General features: G+C 43.3%; 1 protein-coding gene across 2 annotated transcripts in view; it reads left to right on the top strand.

Annotated features, from left to right (window-relative positions):
- Positions 1-14,850: 14,850 nt before the first annotated feature.
- zeb2b (zinc finger E-box binding homeobox 2b) overlaps positions 14,851-22,944 on the top strand; it is an 84,454-nt gene continuing 76,360 nt past the window's right edge. For both annotated transcript variants that reach the window (XM_083984913.1, XM_083984912.1), the window contains exons 1-2: positions 14,851-15,583; positions 16,824-16,962. In XM_083984913.1, the coding sequence (XP_083841039.1) occupies positions 16,890-16,962 (73 nt within the window). In that variant the 5' untranslated portion in view covers positions 14,851-15,583; positions 16,824-16,889. The remainder of the gene's footprint in view (positions 15,584-16,823; positions 16,963-22,944) is intronic.

The following is a 22,944-nucleotide window of genomic DNA, read 5'->3' as shown; positions in this document are numbered from 1 at the left end:
GGAAAGGGGGGAAGGTGGTGCACGAAGGAGAGGAAGATGGAGAAAAGATGCAGGACAGGAGCTGAAAGAGGCGAGAGTGGTAGTTCTTGAATATTTTCATATTTAAGCTCCACTCTGCAGCTGTTTATTATGTACAAACAAAAAGCATGGTGCATTGTTGCAGCTTCACCTCCACAACATCATCAGTGTAACACACTTCATATTACTGTACCACAGTTACAGTATGTAACCACTGGCACTTTACTGTACACCCATGATCATGAAGTAATCCTCTGACCCCTCCTTCTCTTATTGCATTTCCACCAGACTGCTAAACTAACAGATGTGCTCAGATACTGTATGTCCTCACTAACTTCACATGAACTAAGAACTTTGACTTTTTATCATGTGAAGATGTTTTAGTTGCTGTTGCTCAGTTTTCCAGACAGATTCCCTGCAGTCAGTGCAGGTGTGCCTGTAAATGTTTATGCTCTGTGTCCAGGTGTGACACATTTTTTTATGTTTCCGTCTATTTTATTATTTATAGCAGGAATAAAAGCTGTGTTTCTTTATCTGAGGTATGTATGTTCGACCTGTTCCGGCTGCACTGCAAACAGCTTCTATCTGGCTTTTTTTCCCTCTCTCTTTCTCTCTCTCTCTCTCTCTCCGAGGCCCTCGGCACCATAAATCCGACTGATTACTCCGCACCCCTTTTGCTTGACTGAACCTTCACAATCAGCCGTGGCCGCCAACAATGAGGCCCTGATGAATCAAACATCCATGGCATTAGTTTCACCTTGCTGCCCCTTTCCCATGCGCCGCCGCCTCTTTGTCAGGCCCCGGTTTGATGAGAAGGACTACTGACACTGGCTGCACCTATTGATAGACAATTCTGTAAAGACGGACCCCAACAACCCTACCAAACACCAAACGCTCCTCCCTCCTCATCCCCCCCTTTTTGCCCCCAAAAATAGACGACAAAACTTGATTGGAGCACGGTACTAAAACCCCTACTGTCTGGTTTTGCAGGAGGCTTTGTGTTTAGTTTTTGGCTTTAGGGGGGGCTTTATTGCAGTGTCTCAATGTTTGCCAGGGAGAGTGTACTTTTATGAAGTCCCCCCATCAACACACACGGGCCAAAAACCTGTCACCGAGACACTAAATGCATCCAGACTAGGTCTAGTGAAGCCCTGAATGAGCAGGATGCTGTAAAGTTAAAATGTGTGTGTCATCATTAGATAAAAGAGGAAGGGACAGGAAGTAGTTTGGCAGTGAGATAATGTAGTGTACAGTCATACAAGTCATGCTTTTGTCACATGTCCGGTTTTTGGAGTTTAACTCGACATAAAGCTTCAGATAAGAATATAGTATATTATGTGTCTTTTATATATAGCAGCTGTAATCTGATGTCTCTGCTGCAGAAAACTTGGTGTGCAAACTGTCAAAAGTAGCCCATTAATTTCCCTACAGGCAGAATATCTGCAAAAGAGGTTTTAGTGTAGGATAAAGGGTAAAACCGACTGCTGCCTTCACCTGAGCTTCCTCCCAGGGGTGAAGAAGTCTTCTCTCAGTGTAAATCTGATATCAAACAGCAGTTCTCTATTTTCCCTCTGCATTGGGCACAGAGGTGAGTTTCTGGGTGGCTTTAAGTGGTGGTCTGTGTGTCTGTATCTGCGGTCTGCGTATACAGCGTGCAGCGGGCAGCTCGGCCATGCTGTGCCATCGTATCACTAGCAGAAGATCAAACCCTAAATGTACTGTGAAACCGTTTGGGGCCACTAACAACTAGCACAGAGCTCGGCAAACATGAGTGTGTGTGTGTGGGGGGGGGTTGGTATAACCGCTCAAGGCTGCTTATAATGAGAGAGAGGGAGAAACCCAAAACACTGCACTGTGAGCAGTGCTAACTCACCCCACAATCACTTATTTATTGAGATGTATTTGATTAGATTTGAATTTAATTGACATTTGTAGATAAATTAAGAGTTTCAGTCTAAAATGAACAGAAAGTGGAACCACATTAAAGTTTCTTGTTGAGTTTTAATTATAATTCTCACTGGTAAAAGTGCTGAGGATAAATGATTTGTCCAGGAGGACTGTTGACCTGCAGTGGTTTTAGTCTCATGTCAAACGCCCAGATTATTGGCAAATAAATCTCATTATCTATCTGAGAGATGAGAAGGATCGGTTAGCCTAGCTTAGCATAAAGAGTGGAAGCAGAGGGAAAGGACTAGCCTGGCCAAACGCCTGTAGAGCTGCTCCATGCATCCACCCAACACGTTATACCATCATTACATTGCACTGAAAGACGTAAATAGGGTGCGGAGAAAATTAACCCGAGTAATGTCTCAAAGTGTGTCTTCATTTTCCCGATGAGCTCACTGCAGAACTCCCTGGATAGAGAGTAGGGAGGAGTGAGAGAGAGAGTGAGTGAGTGATTTCGGACACAGCCCAAATGTGTAACTATCCTGAAGACATTTGTTTATTTACAGGTTGAACCACAGAGATACAGCACGGTCATCACTCAGCTTCATGTTGGGAGGAGTCTAATCACATCCTGATCTTAGATAATTGTTCACTCTCCATTAGAAAGCTGTGTCACTGCTCCTTTAAGACAGATCTCTGTTCATATTTCTCCTCAAACAAACTTGTGCTGGTTTCTCATCGAGCTGTGAGCAGGTACATCTCCAGGTTCAATTGGACAAATATTGATATTGATATATTTCTTTTATTGACAAATTTCACGGCCACCGTTCAGCTGTCACAAAGTCAATTTTGCATCATTCATCAGGTGAATCGTGTCCAGCAGACATTATGGTCTATTTGCCACTATTCCCAATATTATTCGGCAACTCATTCACCATTTATTGTACTGGATGCTAAATTGTTTTTTTCAATATTGCAGGGAATGTTTTATCAAATTTTGTTATTTGTTGCTATTCAGCTTCTCTAACTGGAGGTGGTGTCGTATGAAGGAAATGGGGAAAAAAAACGGAATACGTCTGCATTTCCCCCCTCATTCTCTCTTTCTACACCTACCCTCGTGTGTGTGTGTGTGTGTGTGTGTGTGTGTGTGTAATGTCCCTTTCTCTTTCTCTCTCAGTAATATCTGCTGCCCTCCCTCCCGTGGAGACGCTCAGCAGGTTGCATCACATCTCCACAGCTCCGGGTGGAAAGGAGATAAAACACAGGTACATGTGCTGGGATGTGTTCAGTATGTTTGTCAGACCGTGTGTGTGTGTGTCTCTGTGTGTGTAGGTTGGTCTCTGCAGAGGTTACATGTGTGAGAGATGTGCATATCTCCATGTGCAAGTAAAGCAGAGTGTGTAGGTGGGTCAGTAATGCTACTACTGCTAATACTGCTACTGATGATGATAATAAATATTTTGAATAAACTTTGCTTTTAGTAAAACTCAATGTACATTATAAACAAAACTTGTATAGAAATTTAAACAATAGTAATTTAGTCAGAAGTCGAATCTTATAACGTAACATAACATAACAACATAACATAACATAACATAACATAACAACATAACATAACATAAATGCTATTTTTGAGTTATTATTTTCAGTACAGGCTAAATTACACCAGTATAAACCAGCAAACAAACATTTGACTTTGTTTATGGAAAATGCTGCATTTATGTCCTGGAATTCATCAAAATACTTTGTGTCAGTGTGGTGGCGATGCATTAATGGTGAACATAAGATATGAGAACAACACTAATAAAGATATATATATATATATATTTTTTTTAGGAGTCTGGTATAGAGACTTCTGAGGCGTGGACGAGCAGACAGTCGGTGCAAAGTACTTCATCTCCCAGGATTCACTTTGGTGAGTAACAGCTAAAGATTACACTTCCTAGAAACCTGATAAAACATTCAACAGTTTAAATCTGTTCTGTTTTTGCATTTGAATTTGCTGATTATTACATAACCAGCTAAAGTTGTAATATATTGAAACCACCTTTTATATGAAGCTCCAACAATGTGCATCAAAAAACATGGATATGAAGGTCTCACTTGTTGGAGCATGGTGCAGGTTTTGTGCAGAACCCTTTGAAGCCTTTAGTAAAATGGTGCAGCAGCACGTGGATTGTCCGAGCTTACATTGAAGCTTACATGCAACAGAATCCTTTTCTGTTGCGCATACACACACACATTTGGAGTATTTCCATGGAATAGAAAAAAATCCCTCTTTGTTCGGGATGATGGCTTCCCCTCAGTCTCAACATGTGTCCAGCCCAGTGAGGTTTAAATCTGCCCACCTGTCCACACACTAATCCTCCCAGCCTTATTACAAAACTGTGCAATTAATTAAAGGCTCAATCGCTGGGATTAGTAACCTACATTCAACCTGATACTCATATTAGTAACTCAAGTATCCACAGAAAGTATGTTTTAAAGGATTTGTTGAAAAAAAAAAAAAAAACGCCGGCTTCAAACGCTTCAAATTTCGCAAAACTCTCCAAACAATCGTCAACTCTTCACTGTTGCCAGGAAACGGAGACAAAAACACAACAAGCAGAGGTGGCTTTAGTGCGACAGCAGTGCTATTCTCGTTTACAGTGGCATTACAGAGATTAAGATTATCTCCTCTGTATGTTTACGGCATAATGAAACAGGTCTGATATAATGACCATCAAATCTGGATTAGGTCATTCACAGCACAAGAAGGAATTTATTCCAATGATTACTGTGAGCAGGCTGAGCCGCACCACAATCCCGGGTGGGTTGACGTATGCCTGAACACCTCCCACACACATACACCTATTCACACATGCGCACCTTGATACACACACACACACATACACACAGTGGCTTTTGTGCATTTTCATATTTCACAAGACTCTGTAGATTTGTCTTTATCTCAGCTATTCCTTTTCATTTCTTCTAGATTCAGTTCTATTCTGCTGCTATATTCTATTATTTTGCTCATTCACATGTAGAGACACATGCAGACACACACAGCAGTGTGTGTGGGGGTGTGTCTGTGTCTGTGTGTGTACAGGGCCGTTACAAAAGCAGGTTACGGCAGCACAGAAATGACACGGTGCAACAGATGATGGGCATTATCCCATCAACCTGCTGTTTCTGTACACACTCTGTTCCCTCTATGTTCTCTTTGAAAGGACAGCAGGAGTGTGTGTGTGTGTGTGTGAGAGAGAGAGAGAGGGAGAGATGGATGAAGGGGTGGTGGGGGTGGCGGCGGAGGGGGGGGTCCTTTTACACACTCAAACACACACCACTTTCATGCACACACACACTCTGCACCTGTCACAAACAGCCTGTCAGAACAGGAGAAAAGAAACTTCAGCCATGAGGAAGAGCTGAGGGAGGGGAGGGGTGAGCAGAGGGGTGAGGGGGGGGAGGGGGGGGTGTCTGTTTGAGCTGAGATGATTAAACTGAACTGATTAAAGATATTTTGTTCCTGTATTAATTGTTTTTAAAGCGGCAGCGGGCAAATTCGGTACCTGTTACCCAGGAATGTAAAGCTGTTAGATGAACACACATCGTCTCATCACACAACAGTCAGCAAACAGAGGGCGACTACACAGGCTCCTTTCTATAGAAGCTGAGGTCACATATTGTGTATGAAAACATGGAGCATATTTGATACAAGCGGGGACATCCCACATGAGGTCTGGACCGTTTGAGTGCAGTTAAATTCTGGCAGAGGAACCGTTCGTCTCACAGCAGGAGATAAAACAGCCAGATAACAGTCGCGCCCAGACTGACTGACAGATACACAGGCTTTGATAAAAAAAAATAATAAAAAAAAAACGACAGTGCTGAGGTAGTGTATCAGCAAACACGAGAGGATCTGCATACATACGAGTGTAAACCTCGTGTGTAATGTACCTCAGCAGAAGGTTAACTTCACTGCCTGTAAATTGCCGCCACCCCCCGCCACCGCCACCGGACAATAGGCTCAGCAGTGGCCTGGTGATTGCCTCTTTTCAAATGGAAATGCTGGTCGCCTCTCTTCTGCCAGGTTCCCTTAAGCAGTGTACAAATTACAGTTTACAAGGCATGGAGGAATAAAAAAAAAAAGAAAGAAAGAGGAATAGACAGAGAAAGAGACGACAGAGGGGAGGGTGAGCAGAAGCAGAATATCTTTTCTCCCACTATGTTTTTTTTTCTTTTTTTAATACGGCAAAGTGACATGTAAATTAGCCTTTAAGTGCTCCACTCGGGGACTGTGATCGTGCCCTAATTGTCACAGTCAATTGTGGCCAACAGTCTCTTCAATCCAGGCAGCTTTTGACAACAAGCACGCCAGGATCAAAAGACGAATCATCGACTCCCCTCCCAACACACACACACCACACACACACACAGACAGACACACTCACAGTGGAGGCTGCAAAGAAAAATGGTGAAAAGTGAAGGGTGAGAGTGATGGCTTTACTCGGTAAGGACAGAGAGATGGCAGGAAGTGGTGAACACAACAGCAATTTGCTTCCTACGCCAGCTTATATCAACATTCCCCAAAATCCTCTGAGCGTCAAGATAACAAACGCCACGGATGACAATGCAGGAAAGGATGGTGTGTCTAAAATGAGCAGTGGAGGTATACAGTGCACCCAGCAGACCGTGAACTGACTTTTCTCCAAGTCCTACAGGGCCATAAACTTTAGCGGAGGATAAAACGGACGTGTTTGTCTGTGCCAGCGCTGAAAAATAATGCAAACCTTTTGAAACCCGCAAACTCTGGAGTCTTATCGAGGAGGCCAAGGGTTCAAAACCGACTCGTCTACAAAGTTCTGCCGCACTCGGAGAAAATACATCAGTCTGCTGGCGTCTAGTTTAGAGTTAGTGATCTTTTGGGCAGACACACAAACACACTCACGCTATGTTTGTAGGCAATGCATTGAGGGATGGTGAGTTTGGACAGTCGTAGGCGAAGTCTGGGAAGTGGGTTTGTTTTACTGAGGCTACGTGCTCATCATGTGTTTGGCACAGCGTCCTGGTTTTAGACTGATTTAAAAGCTCAGTGCAAACCTCACACTCCTGTTTAAGCAACAGAACTCCTTCAGGTGCAGCTATGTCCACTGTTGTTGTTTTTTTTGCATGCAACTAAAATGTTTTGTGAGAAATAACCTGCTGAGGAAATATTTATAAGAGATGATATCTGCAAACTGTCCTCCTGCAGTATCTGCTCCTGGCAGCTAAAACATGATTAAAGTTCTTGCTCAAAGCTTTTGGTTAAGTTTAGGAAAAGATTGTGGTCGCGGCGAAGTCTTTTTTCAATATTCAACCACAACCACAATCTTTCCCCAAACTTAAGCAAGTGTTTCATTACTCTAAACTTAATAAAACATAGGCAGGTCACAAACACCGCTCTCTAATGTCAGAGTCATGACCAACCTGACCAGCCTTTTTTAAGGAAACTGGCCTTTCTGGAGTGAAAAAAAGCTCCCGGTGCAGCGACTGACATCCGTCTGAAAGCAGTCTGACAAAGTAAATAGGTAGTAGAGGAACTTCTTTTGTCAGATGCATCTGTCACATTGTTAATAACATTTGCAGATTGATTTGGGAGTTTATCTTTGACCTACTTAATCACTTTTGCTTTCACCTCTAAATAAAGTGGTTTAGATAGTCTGGGTAAATAGTTTATTGTTGGACAAAAGTCCAGCATCTGTCCACCACGTCTCAGCCAAATGTGTTTATGTTTCCCGATATCATGCTAACAAGCAGACAAGGGGAAACTTCCAACCTTAAAGGGGGATATTATTCCACCCAAGACTCATCCGTTTTATATCCAGAACCAAACGTTTGTCATTAAATCATTTTAGCCTTATGAAATTATCTGCTTGTACTCAGATAAACTATCCGTGAATAGTCCAACTGTTCGAGCTTTGTTCCCCTTGAAAAGGAAATGCAACTCTTGGCAGATGCATGTCTGGTGAAATGATTTATGGGTAATGGAGTCCCTCAAAGTTGACTTTCTTTTTTTCTGCTGTTTAGGCTGCAAAGTATCAAATAGTGAAAAAACATTTCTGCACGAGTTTAGTTGAAAATCAGTCACATCATCGTTCTGTCTCAGACTAAATAAGAAATAACAAACTTCCTGTTTATGGAACTTATGTATTTGCGTGTGTGTATGCATGTTGTGCTGTTGCAGGATTACATGTGATTGCAGATCTTGTTTTTCTGCCCTTATCAAAACACACTAAGTTTCTAAGCCCTTTTCCTCTCCCTGTGTATCACAGCAGCTGATGCACGGCTCATGTCAAGAGATCTGAATGAGCGGAGAGTCTCTGAGCGTCGGACAAGGTTTCTGCAGATGTAAGTTAGATCTTTTAATTCTATCTTTGTGTCCTGAGAGGATGTAAATTCATATACAGAGGCAGATATTAAGAGCATGCCGATATGCAAATGTCTGTCAAGATTAGAGCTACAACAATTATTCAAATGTTTGATTAATTATTCATCGGAGACGCTGTCAATTATTCATTTCAGCGAGAAATGAGTGGTCTTTTATTTTTTCTCCTCTTCTCAGAGTAAAAAAAGTTTTCTTGTGGGATCTATCAGAATCCCAATCAAAACCATTTCACTTGTCAAGTGCAGTAAATGTGCAGGATTTGTTTTGGTGGCGCTGGCACAGAGGCTGCACCCGGACCAGGCTGCAGACAGTTAGACTCTGCAGATCACATTACATAAATGTGCAGCGTCCCTTTGTGTCTGGGTGCAAGACACTCACAGCATGTCTACTAATGGTTAAAGCTGCGTAGCACAGCAACATATCTGGTTTGATTCTGGCTGAGGACCTTTGACCTTTGGTGCACATCACAACGCCTGTGATCACTGAAACCTTCATGCATGTAGGACCGACTGCAGCTCAGTTTATTCTTTCTCAGCTGAAGATTCATTAGACCACATTTCACCCCTCACCAAAGAATCTATGTTATGTTAACACAACTCCAAACTTGAGGACTGATACATAACAAGCTTCACTTTCATGCCAGCAATCAATACGAGTGAAAGAGTTTTTATTTTTTACTCCTCCAATGCTTTTCTCATAATAATTTAAGTCTCTGAAAGTGCACATGCCCAATTCCTGACTTCCATAGAAATATCACTGAGGCAAAGTGCACTTACCATCATCTCTTGGCACATTCACCACAAGAAATCACTCCACTAAAATAAGCATTGCAAACAACACAGAGTGCACACGAGTGAGAATGAAAACAAAAATAGTGCAGAAGGTAGAGAATATGGTAACACTTGTGTTTAATAAAAGAAAAGTTTGAGTTTGTATTTATCTTGTTTCTCCCAACCTGTTGTTTTCTGGAGCTGCAGAACATCTGACCTCTTTCCACAGGAATTGAAGGGAAAAAAGAAAAGATGGCCAACACATGATATGTTTTCTTTTTCTTGAGAGAGTCTCAGTTGAATAAGTGGTCATTTGTAGAAGCCTCTGCTCAGTTTTCAGCTAACAAGAACAACATAAAAAATCAATACTTTTTTGGTGTAAGCATTTGTTTCTGCAGCAATCTGCTATGCAGCGGCCTTGTTCTCTCTGCGAGCTTTCTTGTCCGACTGAGAGAGATCAGAAATGCACAGAGAAAGAAGAGGCTTTTTCCCACTCTCTCTTGCTCATGGCAAATGTAAACTAAATTCTTTTTGCATGTTTGAGGAGTACTCGCAGATCACACGCTCGAGCCTTCGCCTCCCAGTCTTTAATTGTCCGTCAATCTCTGGAGCTGCTGTGGTGCTGAAGCTCTTGCGGTGGCTATCACAGAGCCAGAGCCCGTCGAGAGATGTTGAGTTTGATGTCGCAGAGCTGGAAGAGCCACAAACAAGCGCGGAGAAGAGATGTGATCTAGGGTACGATGGCTTCTCTGTCATGCATTCAAAACCTCTGAGCACTACAACGATCGTTATTTTAATTAAAAACTTGCTTTCGGGGCTAAAGCACAAACTGTATGCTGAGGGTTTAACACTCGAGAGGCCGGGCTGCAGTCGCTTGACAGCTGTTTTGAATTGTAGAAGTGAATTTTCAAAAATGTCCCTCCTCTTTTTTGTGTGGACCCACTTCATGGTCAGAGCAGCTTTGTTTGATTTTGAAGTGGTTATAATTGTATTTACACCAACTCCTCCTGCTGAAGGCAGATTGTTGAAACTCGCACACAACCTTCGTCTTTCTCCATTCGCTCCATAATAATCAATAACAGATCAATAGGACTTTTTAAAAGTTATCTAGCCACTAAACTCCACATCTACCGGACTAATCGATAAAACATGGAGATATATTTTGGTCGGTGATAATTGCTTTTATACAACATTACCGCCGTGGGGAAATCTGAATCATCACAATGATGTGTTTCACCCAGAAATCTCCTCTCACCCGTTGTCGTATGTGGAATCCGTGCATGATGCAACTGCAGGGAAAAACGCCACCACCCAACACAACACATGAGGACGAGCTACTGTGGGACAGCTGTGTGACGCTGCCATGAACTTATGTCATTCTAACTGAGAGTGGACGAGGACGCTGAGCTGATGATGAACATGTGTTACCTTTTTATTGAAATGCAGAATATCCCCATGTTTTTTATATTATTATAACACTTTTGGATGCAGTTCCTTTTACAGAATTAATCCCGGATGCATTTTATAGTTATCGATAGGAGTGTCTGTAACAGACTGTTAATGAAACCCACTTCAGGGAGCTGTAAACCCGTCGTTAATTACCGAGGAGGGTTTGGGTTCCTCTTGCTGGACACGTTTCAGTTTCAGATGATGATTCTTACCTGATAAGAATAAAACTCTGGAGGAAAAGCTGAATCATTATTTGACTTGGAAACGTGTCAGATGTGTTTCTGCCAACAATAAAAGGATTAACTGCTGGCACCAAACTTCAGCATTCAGCAGCTTCAAGCCAAAGTGTGAGCATCATGTAGCCACATCCACTGAGCTCTGTGCTACCCTGACCTTTGACCTCTCCACCGTTAGTCATGTGTAGTCACGTTGGCAGGATCTTAATAATCTGGATTTATAGTATATATTTAAAACTTTCAAAATAATGACCTGTCTCTCTTTTTTCTCTGTGATGTGTCGTCATCAACAGAAACATTTCATCCATCCACAATCCTCAAATCCCTGAGGAAGTCTCTGACGTGCTGTGACGACAGGAGGAGGCGTTCAGGGACATGCATGTACTTGTTAGAGAATAAAGTCACACACGCCTGTGTTTCTTATCAGCAGAAAAAACAACGTTGTTCACAAAGAGACGTTGAAACGGCAACAAAATGACGATGTTCATATGATTTCAATCTGATTCATCATTTTAAAACAGGTCTTAATTGCGTGTCACATATCATGTCGATGACTGATCGTCAGATTGTAACAGGTTTGATTGGAGCAGATGAGTGTGGTGTGGTGTTGTTGTTTTTTTTCTTGTGAGTTGGACTGGGCATAGATTCATCACTGGATGCACCACAGTGTCATGTGACTCTCACAGATCTAAATTAGGCCAATAATCAGGGACGCCTGGCGGCTGAGTTGTTGAATGCACAACATGTACATGCAACTGTGTTTCAGTCCCGAGGCGTGTTCTGCTGTGGCATCCCTCTCTCCCACTGGGTCTCTCTTATTTTTCTATTGTAAATGACAGCAGAAGAAGAAGAAAAAAATCACCGAACAAAAATATTAATTGTAGCTTTCATGTGATCTTTGTGCCGAACATATCAGTGAGCCGATCTTCTCTTTAATAACTATCACGTATCAGAGGGTCAGTGGCGTCGGCTGGCGATGTGCTTCAAGCTGGAGTCTGATTTCACTCTGCAGTGAAACCTGCTGCTAGTCCAGGGTTTGGTTTTCAGTGGACAGTTTGAGTGTGTGGTGGTGATGAGGAGGCTGTTGTAGAGGCTTTTCTATCTGACTACAAGACAATCACAGTTCTCATGCTGCTTTATGCAAATCAACCTCAATTATTTGACACAATGCGCCAGAAACTATACGTCAAGCCTTTTCAAAAGGATGTTGTCATGCTGCAGTGACCTCTGACCCCTTGCTTTTGGTAGCTTGTTTTGTTGATATTGGAATCAAAGCTTGTATATAATCAAACATATGATCGGCTGAATGACTGCAGCGTGCAGGGATTTTTATTATTCTGAGATCAAGAGCTGTAAAACGGTGATCTTTGTTACGGCATCCCCCCCGTCATATAAACTTTGAAGGCAGTTCAGACACTGAGTCATGTAATAGCAGCCGACAATGTATGGTAAAATACAGTGGAGTGTGTGTGTGTGTGTGTGTGTAATTCGACTACTCTATTGAACATACAAACAGAAGTGGTGATTAAACTGACAGAGTCTGAAAATCCTGCGAAACATTCCTACAGCCCCACTGCACCGCTGCGTTTATGTGTTCGTGCTGTCAAAAAACTAAAAGTGGGCCTCTCTCTACACACACACACACACACACACACACACACACACACATAGAGGCAGAGAGAGGAGAGAAAATTAGGATTATAATCTTGGTAATCAGCAGTCACGCCTGAGGCAGACAGCTGCAGAACTGCACAGCTCCAATTTAGGTGTTGGACATTAAAAACCATTAAACCCAAGTGAATTTCTACTTATTGATTTTTCTGGGGCAACATTTCAACTTCACAAAATAAACCACGGCCGATAATGTGCTGCAATAGCTTCAGATTTTTATTTAGAGAATGAGAAAAATACAGAGGAGAAATGAGCACTGAGAAGTACAGTAAAAAAAAATCACCACAATGCATCAGAAATAATTAATCATTAATTACAAATCTGCCTTTTTATTGGACTGTTCATCTCAAAGCCTCAGTAACAATTGTGCAAAGCATAATAAACAAATGTTTCCTTCCTCCTAACTCACCACATCACACTGACAACGTGCGCAACAACATGTTTACATTTTTAATCTGAAATTAAGCATCAAAAAGATCGAGCACAAATTATGAACCCATGCAGAAGATGATGTTTTTGGACCCCCCCTCCTCCCCTCATTTAAATCAATATATTCATTAAGCACAAGGTCCCCCTATAGGTCACACACCGACTGTAATCCGTTTTCACGGTGAATATGTGGCCCCACGTAGCACAGGCTGTGCGTAAAAAAGGCGAGGTGCCACTCCAGGCTTGCGTGGATGAATGGGACACAAAGCTGTGTGTGAGTGTTAGTGTTAGTGTGTGTGTGCTTGCGCTCGCGCGTGTGTGTGCATGGGAAAAGAAATAGTGTGTGTGGAAGGGAGGGAGAGAGAGAGAGGGAGAGAGGGAGCTGGACTGCTTCGTTTACATGCAAGCACCGTGGCAGTAAATTACGCATGACAATAATTCACCCAGGACCGGATCCACTTTCGACCCGAGAAAAACGGGAGGCGAAGCAGCTTCACCTCCTCGGTTTCTACCCTCCTCCTCCTCCTCCGCCTCCTTGTTGTTGGATAAGAGGAGGAAAATAATGATGATTTAAAAATACTGAAGAGAATCAGAAACTTACCAACAAACTCTGTTTGGCTTTTGAGTCCCGAGCACAGCCGTGTGGCCCCTGCGTCCGTGCAGACAGAGACAAGGGTTAATAAAGGAGGCATTTGTAAAAAATGATAATAACAATAATAATATTTCATAATAATATGAGTTAAAGAAGAGAAGAACAATAATAATACATGTGAGAAACGGAGTGATAAGTATTAAAATGTATAAATTGGTACCAGAAGTTCAGACCCTGTTGATGGCTGATTTTCTTTTTGCATCTGTTTGTTTTTTTTGTTTTGTTTAGTTTTTTTTTTTTTTTTTTGATGGGGGGGTGGAGGAGGGAGGGAGGGGGGGCATCAACCAGTTCAGCCCCTTGATTGATGATTTAATTAGCCATACAGTGGCGAACTGCAGGAGGACAGGACACAAAATAATACTTTATTTACATAACCAATCACTGCGCTGCAAAGGTGGAGCTTCCTCTTTCTCCCCTCTCTCTCTCTCTCTCCCTCTCTCTCTCGCTCGCTCCCGCTCTCTCTCTCTCTCCCTGCGTGTGTGTATGTGTGTGTTTTACCAGTCGGACCAGACTGAGATGGTTGACTTCTGTAATAAATGCGAGATTCATCGTGTTAAGTTGCGTCCAGGACTGAAAAAAATCAGTGTAATAGAGTCGGAATATTCCTGTGATATTCTTCTAATTCTCCTGCTGGGACTCGCAGCGCGTCTGCGTCTCTCTGCGGTGACTTTACAGTCACTTTATTGTACTTTATGGGATTTTTCAGCTCCTTTAGTATCATCAGAATATTCCTACTGAGGCTGCGGTCTCTCTGTCACTGCTCCGGCTGCAGCTCGTGCAGTCACACTCCTGTAACATCACTAATTTATTTTTGGATTCACTTTTGGATCGTTTTCGTTAGGGGGTGCAATTGGAAAATGTAAATTAACTGAGGCACAAAGAAAAAAGTTAAAAATTAAAATGATTTTTAGTGGAGTTAGTTTCTACTCACACTCTGACAGGGATGAAGCTGCAGACACACTGATGCTGCAGCTTCATCACAGCCTCTAAAACAATTATTTACTCATTAAGCTGCTAAAACAAATCCATCTGAACTTTTTTAAACCTCCAGAATTAATTTATTCTCACACACATTTTTGATAAACTCCACTTGTTTCCAAACAGTCTCCAGCTTCCTGTGGTCCTTTTCTAAAATTCCCAATAAATTCTCTGACATCCGCTGAATTATCCCCCAATAGAAGAAACGTTTATTAATGAGTTGTCGCTACACTTGAGAGAGTTTTTACCAAATAAAAAGACTAAATGACATTTTTTACAGCGGAGATAAAAGCGAACATCCCCAAACCTTTTGCAGCCGCAGCCAATTACAATAAGGAGGAAAATGTGGAATTGCCTCCCCAGCCCAGCTCCTGCATCCCCCCGTATCAAGCTGCCATTTCTGCAAATTAAACGGAGTGGAAATAGAAATAAAAAAAGAGAATCCTTACATGATTGCGGCCGGTGTGGACGCGCTCCAAGTTTCTCCCCCCTTCCACACACACACACACACACACACACGCATATACACACATTCACACGAAGAAAGAGAAAACACACTGTCGCCTGTTCTTTGCTCCGCGTCGAAGCCCGACATAGTTGGTTTCACTCAAAAAGAGAAGAGATGGAGAAAGAGAGAGGAGAGTGAGGGAAAGAAAAAGAGGAGGAAGAGGGGGAGAAAGGAGAGAGGGAGGAAAAAAAACTTCACGTTCAACCCAGAAGATGCTCACGTTTGGCTCTCCTCAATTATCCCCTCCCGTGAAGATAGGTGGCGTGCGTTTCAGGGGGCTTCTCCTCTGTGTTACACGGCAAAGAAAAGGAGGTGGAAAGAAAAAAAATGTCATTAGAAGAGGCGTAACACGTCAGTCCCTACCCAGGTTTGTTTCCTGGAGTGGGTGTAAGACATCAGTTGTAAACCTGCCCTAGCAGGAATAGCGGTCCCTCCCTCCTCCCAACTATTTCTAAGGCTTTATTTCTAAGGCTTTATTATCACCGGTGGAAAAGGATCCGCTCACCGACGCGCTCCGGTATCATCCTTCCTCGCGACTCCTATCCACAAGACACCTCTTTACTCTCCTAAAAGCAGGTATGTGTCTCCTCTCTTTTTATTTATAGCGCTTTTTTTGGAGAAAGCTTGGATATTAAACTTCCATGCGCCCGCGTCAGAGTTGGAGCTCAACTTTGCCTTACCTGCACAGGTGGAAATAGGTGCGTTTCCTCGGGTTTTTCTCCCCTTTTTTTCCCCCCGTGATGTTGGAGGCGTCCTGCGGGCTCCTGACAGCCGGGGAAATGTGCTCTTTGCGGGGCGTTTTGGCGCTGCACAGCACCGCTATCCTTTGGAGGAAAAAAGGGCGATATGCATCCCGTCTCCCTCTGAGTCCCTTCAGCCTGTATTATATTAGTGTCTGTTTGTGTCACTCAGCTAAACGCTCAAGTGTCCACAACAAACAAAACCTCTTGTCAATATTCACTTCCCCTAATAACGGTATTTGCGCTGATAAATTAGCTGGCGAACCGAACATCTCTCACAGGCGATCTGAGTCTTATCGCTTTTGTTTATGCGCCATTTGTGCCTGAAAGATTTTTTTCTTACAGTGCGGAGTGAGTTGGCACATTTTAACAATTATTTCCCAGCTGCTATTTATTAACTGTTTGGATTTAGTTTATTAAACCTTGAAGTGTAATTTTCTCAGGCGAGCCCGAGTGTTTATTGAAGTTATATGACTTTTAATCAGACCACACAGTGGAGGCTTATTCCAGGCTCAGGCTCTTTTTCGCTCTCGCCGTCTCTAACGTGTAAGATCTGGATTTGACCCTAAAATCTGACACAAATTTGATTTATTAACCTGTTAGGCGTCCTGAGCCAAACCCGGGACCGAAAGCGCAAAACGTGAGAGGATCCTGTCAGTTTTAGTGCAAATAAGTCAAAAGGTTAAATTTTCCTAAAACTGTAGAAAAATCCAAAGCGGCTTGTGAAACTTTTCTGAATGAAATAACAATAGAGTGTCAGGTTTTCGCTGCTGTTCTCACTGGCGAGATGAATAGTGGTTTTCCTAATAAGAGAAATTATAATTCCCTTCCTCCTCCTGCTGTTTGCTTTGCTGTTAATGCCACTAAGCTGACAGCCGATCAGCTGAAAATCAAAATTAGATGGACACGGATCCCCTCTCCGCTCCTTCTCATACTTTCACCCACGGCTCTTTTTCTTTTTTACAACCCGTCCCTCCATCCAAGTTACATTTGCAGTTTCTTGTCCGCGTCCGGCGCAAGTGGATCTCCATGCTAATTCCCACATTGTTGGTGCTGCTGTGTGTGTTTCCCGTCAGATATCAAGCTGAAATCAAGGAATCGAGTCCATGCGAGCTGCCATCTGATCCCACACACACTTATCAATGAAGCAAGAGATCATGGCGGATGGCCCCAGGTGTAAGAGGCGAAAACAAGCCAACCCGAGACGGAAAAACGGTAAGAAAATCACGGGGGAGACAAACCAAGCAGTCGGGGGGGGGGGGGGGATATCTTTGGATGCAAGCCTGGTTTGAAGGTTTCCACTGCGGTTCGGGGATGTGTGAAGGTCCGCGGCTGGTGCGCATATCAGCCTTCCCCTTTTACGCAGGGATAAAGGGACCGTTATCCGGGGGAGAAACTGTGCGTAAATGCGTCCGTGCTGCAGCCCCACTCGAGCCCTGGGAATCTTAAAAAATAGCGGCTTTTTAAATGTGTATTTTCGGGGGATTATTTTGAGGAGGCTGTGAGGAGGTTAGTTGGAAACTTGTGGATGTTGGAAAGTTGGGAGTGTAGCGGTGCCGGCTGCCTTCTCGCCGGGACAAACCCCGCCATGGGGGACTTGCAGCGGTCACTCAGAGCATCGGTGGCTGGAGCACGCTCACGCTGCTCGGTGTAAAAGTCCAACCTTGTGACTTGAGTTTTGATTTGCTTTAATCCACGCGCTGGCATGCGTTAGCCGGGATGTTTTACCTCTGTATATGGGCCTCTACATCTCCACATTTTCTAGTAATTCAGCCCCACATTGTCGCTGTTTTCCGGGACAGGCTGAGTGGTGAAATTATTCACAGGAGATGGCAGCTGATTGTTGGCTCAATTTGCAGACCTGTGCGTTTTTGTTTACCTTTACCACTTAGTTTATTGGCGTGGAGTAATCATATATAAATAGGATGACATGTCCGATAAATGCTGGACACTAATTGGGGTCTGGACTGGAGCACTAGGTGGAGATTTGTTGGTTTTCTTTCCCCATTTGACTGCACACTTTCCCACAAGAGGCAAATCTGCAGTGACATTTCCTGGCCCCGTTATTCCTGATTATTCCATATAGTCTCCAAACACACTGAGCTAACTGAGGCTGTGTGTGTGTGTGTGTGTGTTTAAGAGAGTAAAATATCGAGGCTGTGATTCAGCAGCTCAGACGAGGCTTTTATTTGCTTTCTCCACAACAGTTTTTTAATCTCTGCCCCCACAGGTTATTTATCTAGATCAGATTTCATTTATTGATTTCATACAATCAATAGCAGACAAGCATTTTGTTCCACACTAAATAGCACAAGAGCACAGCAGAGGAGCTGGAGATTTCCAATATATATATATATATATATATATATTTATATATGTATGTACATATGTGCATGTACATTTGCAGTATTTGCACTTTAAAGGAAAAATAGAATAATAAGAGACATTTGGAGAGATGACAGCCTGTTTAGCCCTGGCCACCTGTTTAGTTAAAGGGGGAGTGAGAGGGAGAAAACCAGTCTTGGCTTTTGTACCAAATGTAGCATTTGATAAAATAATATTAGCAAAGCAAATATAATTTTCACACCCTTAAACCTGACGAGAGACGGCGAGCTTTGGCAGAGTGTGTAAAGAATATTTATATCTGCTATAAAAGCCTAGCTTCTTCTTTTCATACAAGAGAACACACGTTTAAAGAAAATAGATTTTATATCAGTATAGTAAAACCACAAATGTGACCCCCCCCCCACCCCCTTTTTCTTTTTTTCTTCCATTACAAGTAGCTCTGTCTGATGACCCCCACCACCGCCACCCTCCCCTCCTCTCTCCCTCCCTGCCACCCATCCACCCCCCCACCACCACCCTGCCCCTCCCCTCCCCTCCTCACCCCCAGTCCTCCCCCCTGGGAATGCAGAGGCTTATTGAGGCTTGGCCACTCTGGGTGTGTGTGTGTGTGTGTGTGTGTGTGTCTCTGCCTGTCTCCCTGTCTCCCTGTCCTCTTCCTGCCTGGCTGTGTGGACGGATGGTAGCAGGGCGAAGCGTGTGACAGCCGGCAGGACACACTCTGACTCCTGCAGCTCCAACTAACACAACGCCTTTGAATGCACCACAAACACAAGACAGAAAAATGCATTGCGTACACACACACACACACACACACACAGGGGTATTTCTAAATATTTTAGCAGATGGAAGGCGGATGCACCAACTCTTTCTTCTCTTAACTAACAAATCAGATGAATATACACAAATCTGAAATATGTACAATTACAGCTAATTTCTCTGAGTGCTTGTAGAGGTGCTGCTGTGTGTGCGGGCATGTTTCGATGTAAATTTTAATCTGCTTGCCACCTGTCATTTTTTTGTTGTTGTTGAAAAAATGTTTAGTTTAGTTTTTATTTCAGTAACTGAGCCGTTGAAAATTTATTTTTCCGTGGCGTGTTCCTGGGACTGGAATTGTTGGGATTATTAATATTATTTTTTATTATTATTCTGCTGGTTAAAAATGGAAGGGGCATTTCAGCATTTGTGCCAATTAGTATTAATGAGGCATTTTGCTCACTAAGTTGTCTAACCAATGACATTCTCATCCAGATGACTGTTGGCCTTCAGGGTTGGAGGTGCTACTGTAGCTTTACTCACTCACTGCCCAGTCTGTCATGTGGTATTTAACCACAGTTCATGACTTTACCCCCCCACCCCCCCCCTCTCTCTCATCCCGCCGCTGTGAAGCCTCAGTCTCCCAGCTGATGGATTGAAAAGGCAGCGATATTTAAAAAGCAACAAAACCTGAGAAATTACATTTTTTTTATCGCCCTGTTCCCCCACCCCCCCCACTGTTAAACTGCTCAAAAAGCCCTCTTCTCCTCTCCTGGTGTGAAACTTGATCTCTGCAGCGTGAAGTGTTTGAGAGTTTGGCCCTCGCCAGGTGTTGCTTGTCACATCCAGCTGTGAGCGCCCAACAGAAAAGCACTCGCACACCTGTCCTTTATTTTGATATTACTCAACCAGCACATGCATCACAAACATGCCTCAAAGAAAAAGAGAAAAATCCTTCGGCTTTGTTTTTCGATGTGGATGTCATACACACACTCACACACTCTTTGCATCAAACTGTGCCAGCGTTTGTCTAAGGAGGAGATGAAAGAGGAAATACAGATGTTGCATTATTTTTCTCAGGGTGTTTCCTGTAATCGTTTGATGCCGCGTCACCCAGGTTTTGAGACGTTTATTTGATTTTTCTCCGCATCCCAGATGACATTTGGATGTCAGGACATACCCTCGGAAATGCATTGATTACATAATCTGAAGCAGCAGCAGCAGCAGAGGAAGAATCAGAAAGACGAGGCCTCTTTCTCTCTGTGTCTCTGGCTGCTGGAGTTTGATATAATAGTCTGAATGTGGCTATTAAGGCTATCACAGATTTATGCTTTAGGTGGAGGAAAATAGGGAAAGTGTGTGTGTGTGTGTGTGTGTGTGTGTGGGAGGGGGTAGCCTTGCTTTCAGAGCCAGACAATGGCAGATTTCTGCCAGTCTAAACAATTTGTCCATCTCTATTATTCCTCTGCCTTTTTAAAGTTGTGTTCGCAGCTCCCGCAGAAGAGAATAGGGGGGAGGAGGGGAGGAGGGAGTGAGACAAGGTGCTCCCTTTCTTCCTCTTCTTTTTTGCCTTCTTCTCTCACACCCCCCCTCCTCCTATTCCTCTTTCCTCCCATGTCCCATCCACCAAACTCCCTCCCTCCCCCTTCTCCCTCCTCCTTCCCTTCCCAGATTTTCCCTCCTCAAGGTAGGGGCAGTTTTTTTTTTTTTTTTTGCCATCGTCACTGAGGAAGAGGGAGGGTGGGGGTAAGAGAGGGGGAGAAGAAGAAAAAAAGGGGGGAGGAGGAGGGCAGGTTTCGCAGGGCGCTCGCGGACAATTGATTGTCAGTGGTAATGTGTTTCATTTACATGTTTATACCGTCAATAGTGGCAGGGGGTTGTCCACCGCGCCATTCACTGCTGCCATTCCCATACGGGTTGGCAATTGTGTGGAGCAGCCAAAGCGGACACCTTATACTCCTGATGGATTTTTTTTTTTATCTGTAGGAAGAAGCAGAGAAAAGTGTTCTGCAGTGCATTCATGTTGAGGGAAATAAGGGATTATTTTGTTTAAGCAAGTGAAATAATTACTGTGAGATATTACAGGGGCCGGCAGGAAGCAGTGTGCAGCAGGGGGGCCTGTTGTGCTCAGAGACCCGCAGATAGCCGGGGATGCTTCTCACTGGAGTATTTTTATAACGCCGGCCTTGTGGTTGAATCAAAATAGACACATTCCAATTACCCCATGTAAAATGACTAGCAGGTTTCCCTCAATGCAGGCTAATAAGGAGGCATATTTGTCCTGTCACAACTACACATTGCACTTTGGCGTGCTGCGTGAGGCCTTATTATTTTTCCGGAGCGAACGGGAGCTTTTTGCATCACTTGATTTTTTTTTTTTTTTTTTTTTTTTTTACTCGCGCTCCCTCGGCTGCAGTCGTCACGAGCTAAATATATCCATCTGCTCAAAGTGTGTGAGTCAAGTGTATATAGCCAAGCACATAAAAATGAATGGACTTCCCTTACGAGATCATTGTGATTTCGAGCGTGGCGTTGGTATATAGGAGCAAAAAAAAGGATGTTCCCTTTGGGTAACGGTGTCAGCTGTGAAAGGAGACATTTTTTCACGGGATCAGTTTGTCAAAGGGCCAGGAGTATTTGCAGTTATTGTTATTCACATGATTTTATTTTATTTCATTGTGTGTGTGTGTGTGTGTGTGTGTGTGTGTGTGTGTGTGTGTGTGTGTGTGTGTGTGTGACAGAGAGACAGAGATACAGTCATCGCAGCGTGATATCTTCGGCTTTCAAGCTGATGTTATTCAACAAATCCTCTAATATGTGCTTTCCACAAGGAATTAAATCAGGAATGTAGCTGAGCAACAGCATTTCCACACACACACACTCACTCACACACACAACAGCAACACACACAAGCACAGTTTTTTTCACGCTTTGATAAGGCAGATAAAAGCAAATAGCATGGCTTGTGGCTGTACACCCCCCCACCCCCCCAACACACACTCACACACACTAAAAAAAAAAAAAAAAAAAAAGAGGAAGCTAATGATCATCTCAACTCCATCCTGGACACTGGACAGAAAACTTTCATCCCTCCCTCCTTCCCTCCCTCCCTCCTCTCCCCCCAAAAAATAGCCAAAAAACATTTTGACACATTTTCTCCTTTTTTTTTATAATTCCTTTTTTTTTCTTCTTCTTTTTTTTTTTTTTTTTTTCATTCTTCCTTCTTCGACCGCCCTGCTTGTGTGAAGATATTTTTCGCCTGGCGGCCAGAGAACACACACTTGCAGAGGCACCGCGAGCCCGGACCCCTGACACCGCGGGTCTTTGGAATGCCTTAGGTACGATTTCACTTTCGCTCACATCAATGCTGACCTGAATGCCTTTCATATCTGATCCGCCGTGTCTCTCCTGGTAAACATCCCCCGGGGGGAGAACAAAGAAAGGAGCTCCTCTTCTTCTTCTTCTCCCTCTTAATCACAATTCAGCCCCTTTCGCCGCCAGCAGCAGGGCTACACATTTGCATTCAGCATCAGAAAAGGGCCTGAGATGAAAAGGGGGGCGAAAAAAAAAATGAGAGCAAGAGAGGAGAGAGGAGGAAAAAAAGAAGAAGAGGAAGAGAAAAAATAGGAGAGAGAGGCAGAAAGGGGTGGGTGGATGGTGGAGAGAAATAACTAGGGTGTTTGTGGTTGTTTGTTGGTCGTCCCCTGGTTACAAGCCTTTTATAGCCTCCCTACTCTAGCAGGGACCCGGGCCCCTCCTGACAGACAGATAGTGTTACGAGATGGCATGCCCACACTATTCGTGGCCAGTCACACTTAAGAAGAAGAAGGAAAAAAATCCTGGCTGCGACTGATTGGATTGTGCTCAGAGAGAGCGATAAGGGTCAGGAGCAGGTGTCTCAACCATGCACTTTTATTTAAGTTTGAATGAGATAAAACACATTTGCACTTTTTGTGGCACTTTTAGGAAAATAAATTGTTGGCGTGAGAATTTCTAAAATCATCATTTAAAAAAAAAAAAGATTCAACTTATGTAAACATGCACAATGCAGTTTATCTGTTGATTAATCCACCAATAGCAAGATATCTTTATCATCCT

This window comes from Trachurus trachurus (genome assembly GCF_905171665.1).
Source record: "Trachurus trachurus genome assembly, chromosome: 2".
NCBI lineage: Eukaryota > Metazoa > Chordata > Actinopteri > Carangiformes > Carangidae > Trachurus > Trachurus trachurus.
The sequence above is the reverse complement of the archived record's forward strand: the minus strand, read 5'-3'. Positions and strand labels throughout refer to the sequence as shown.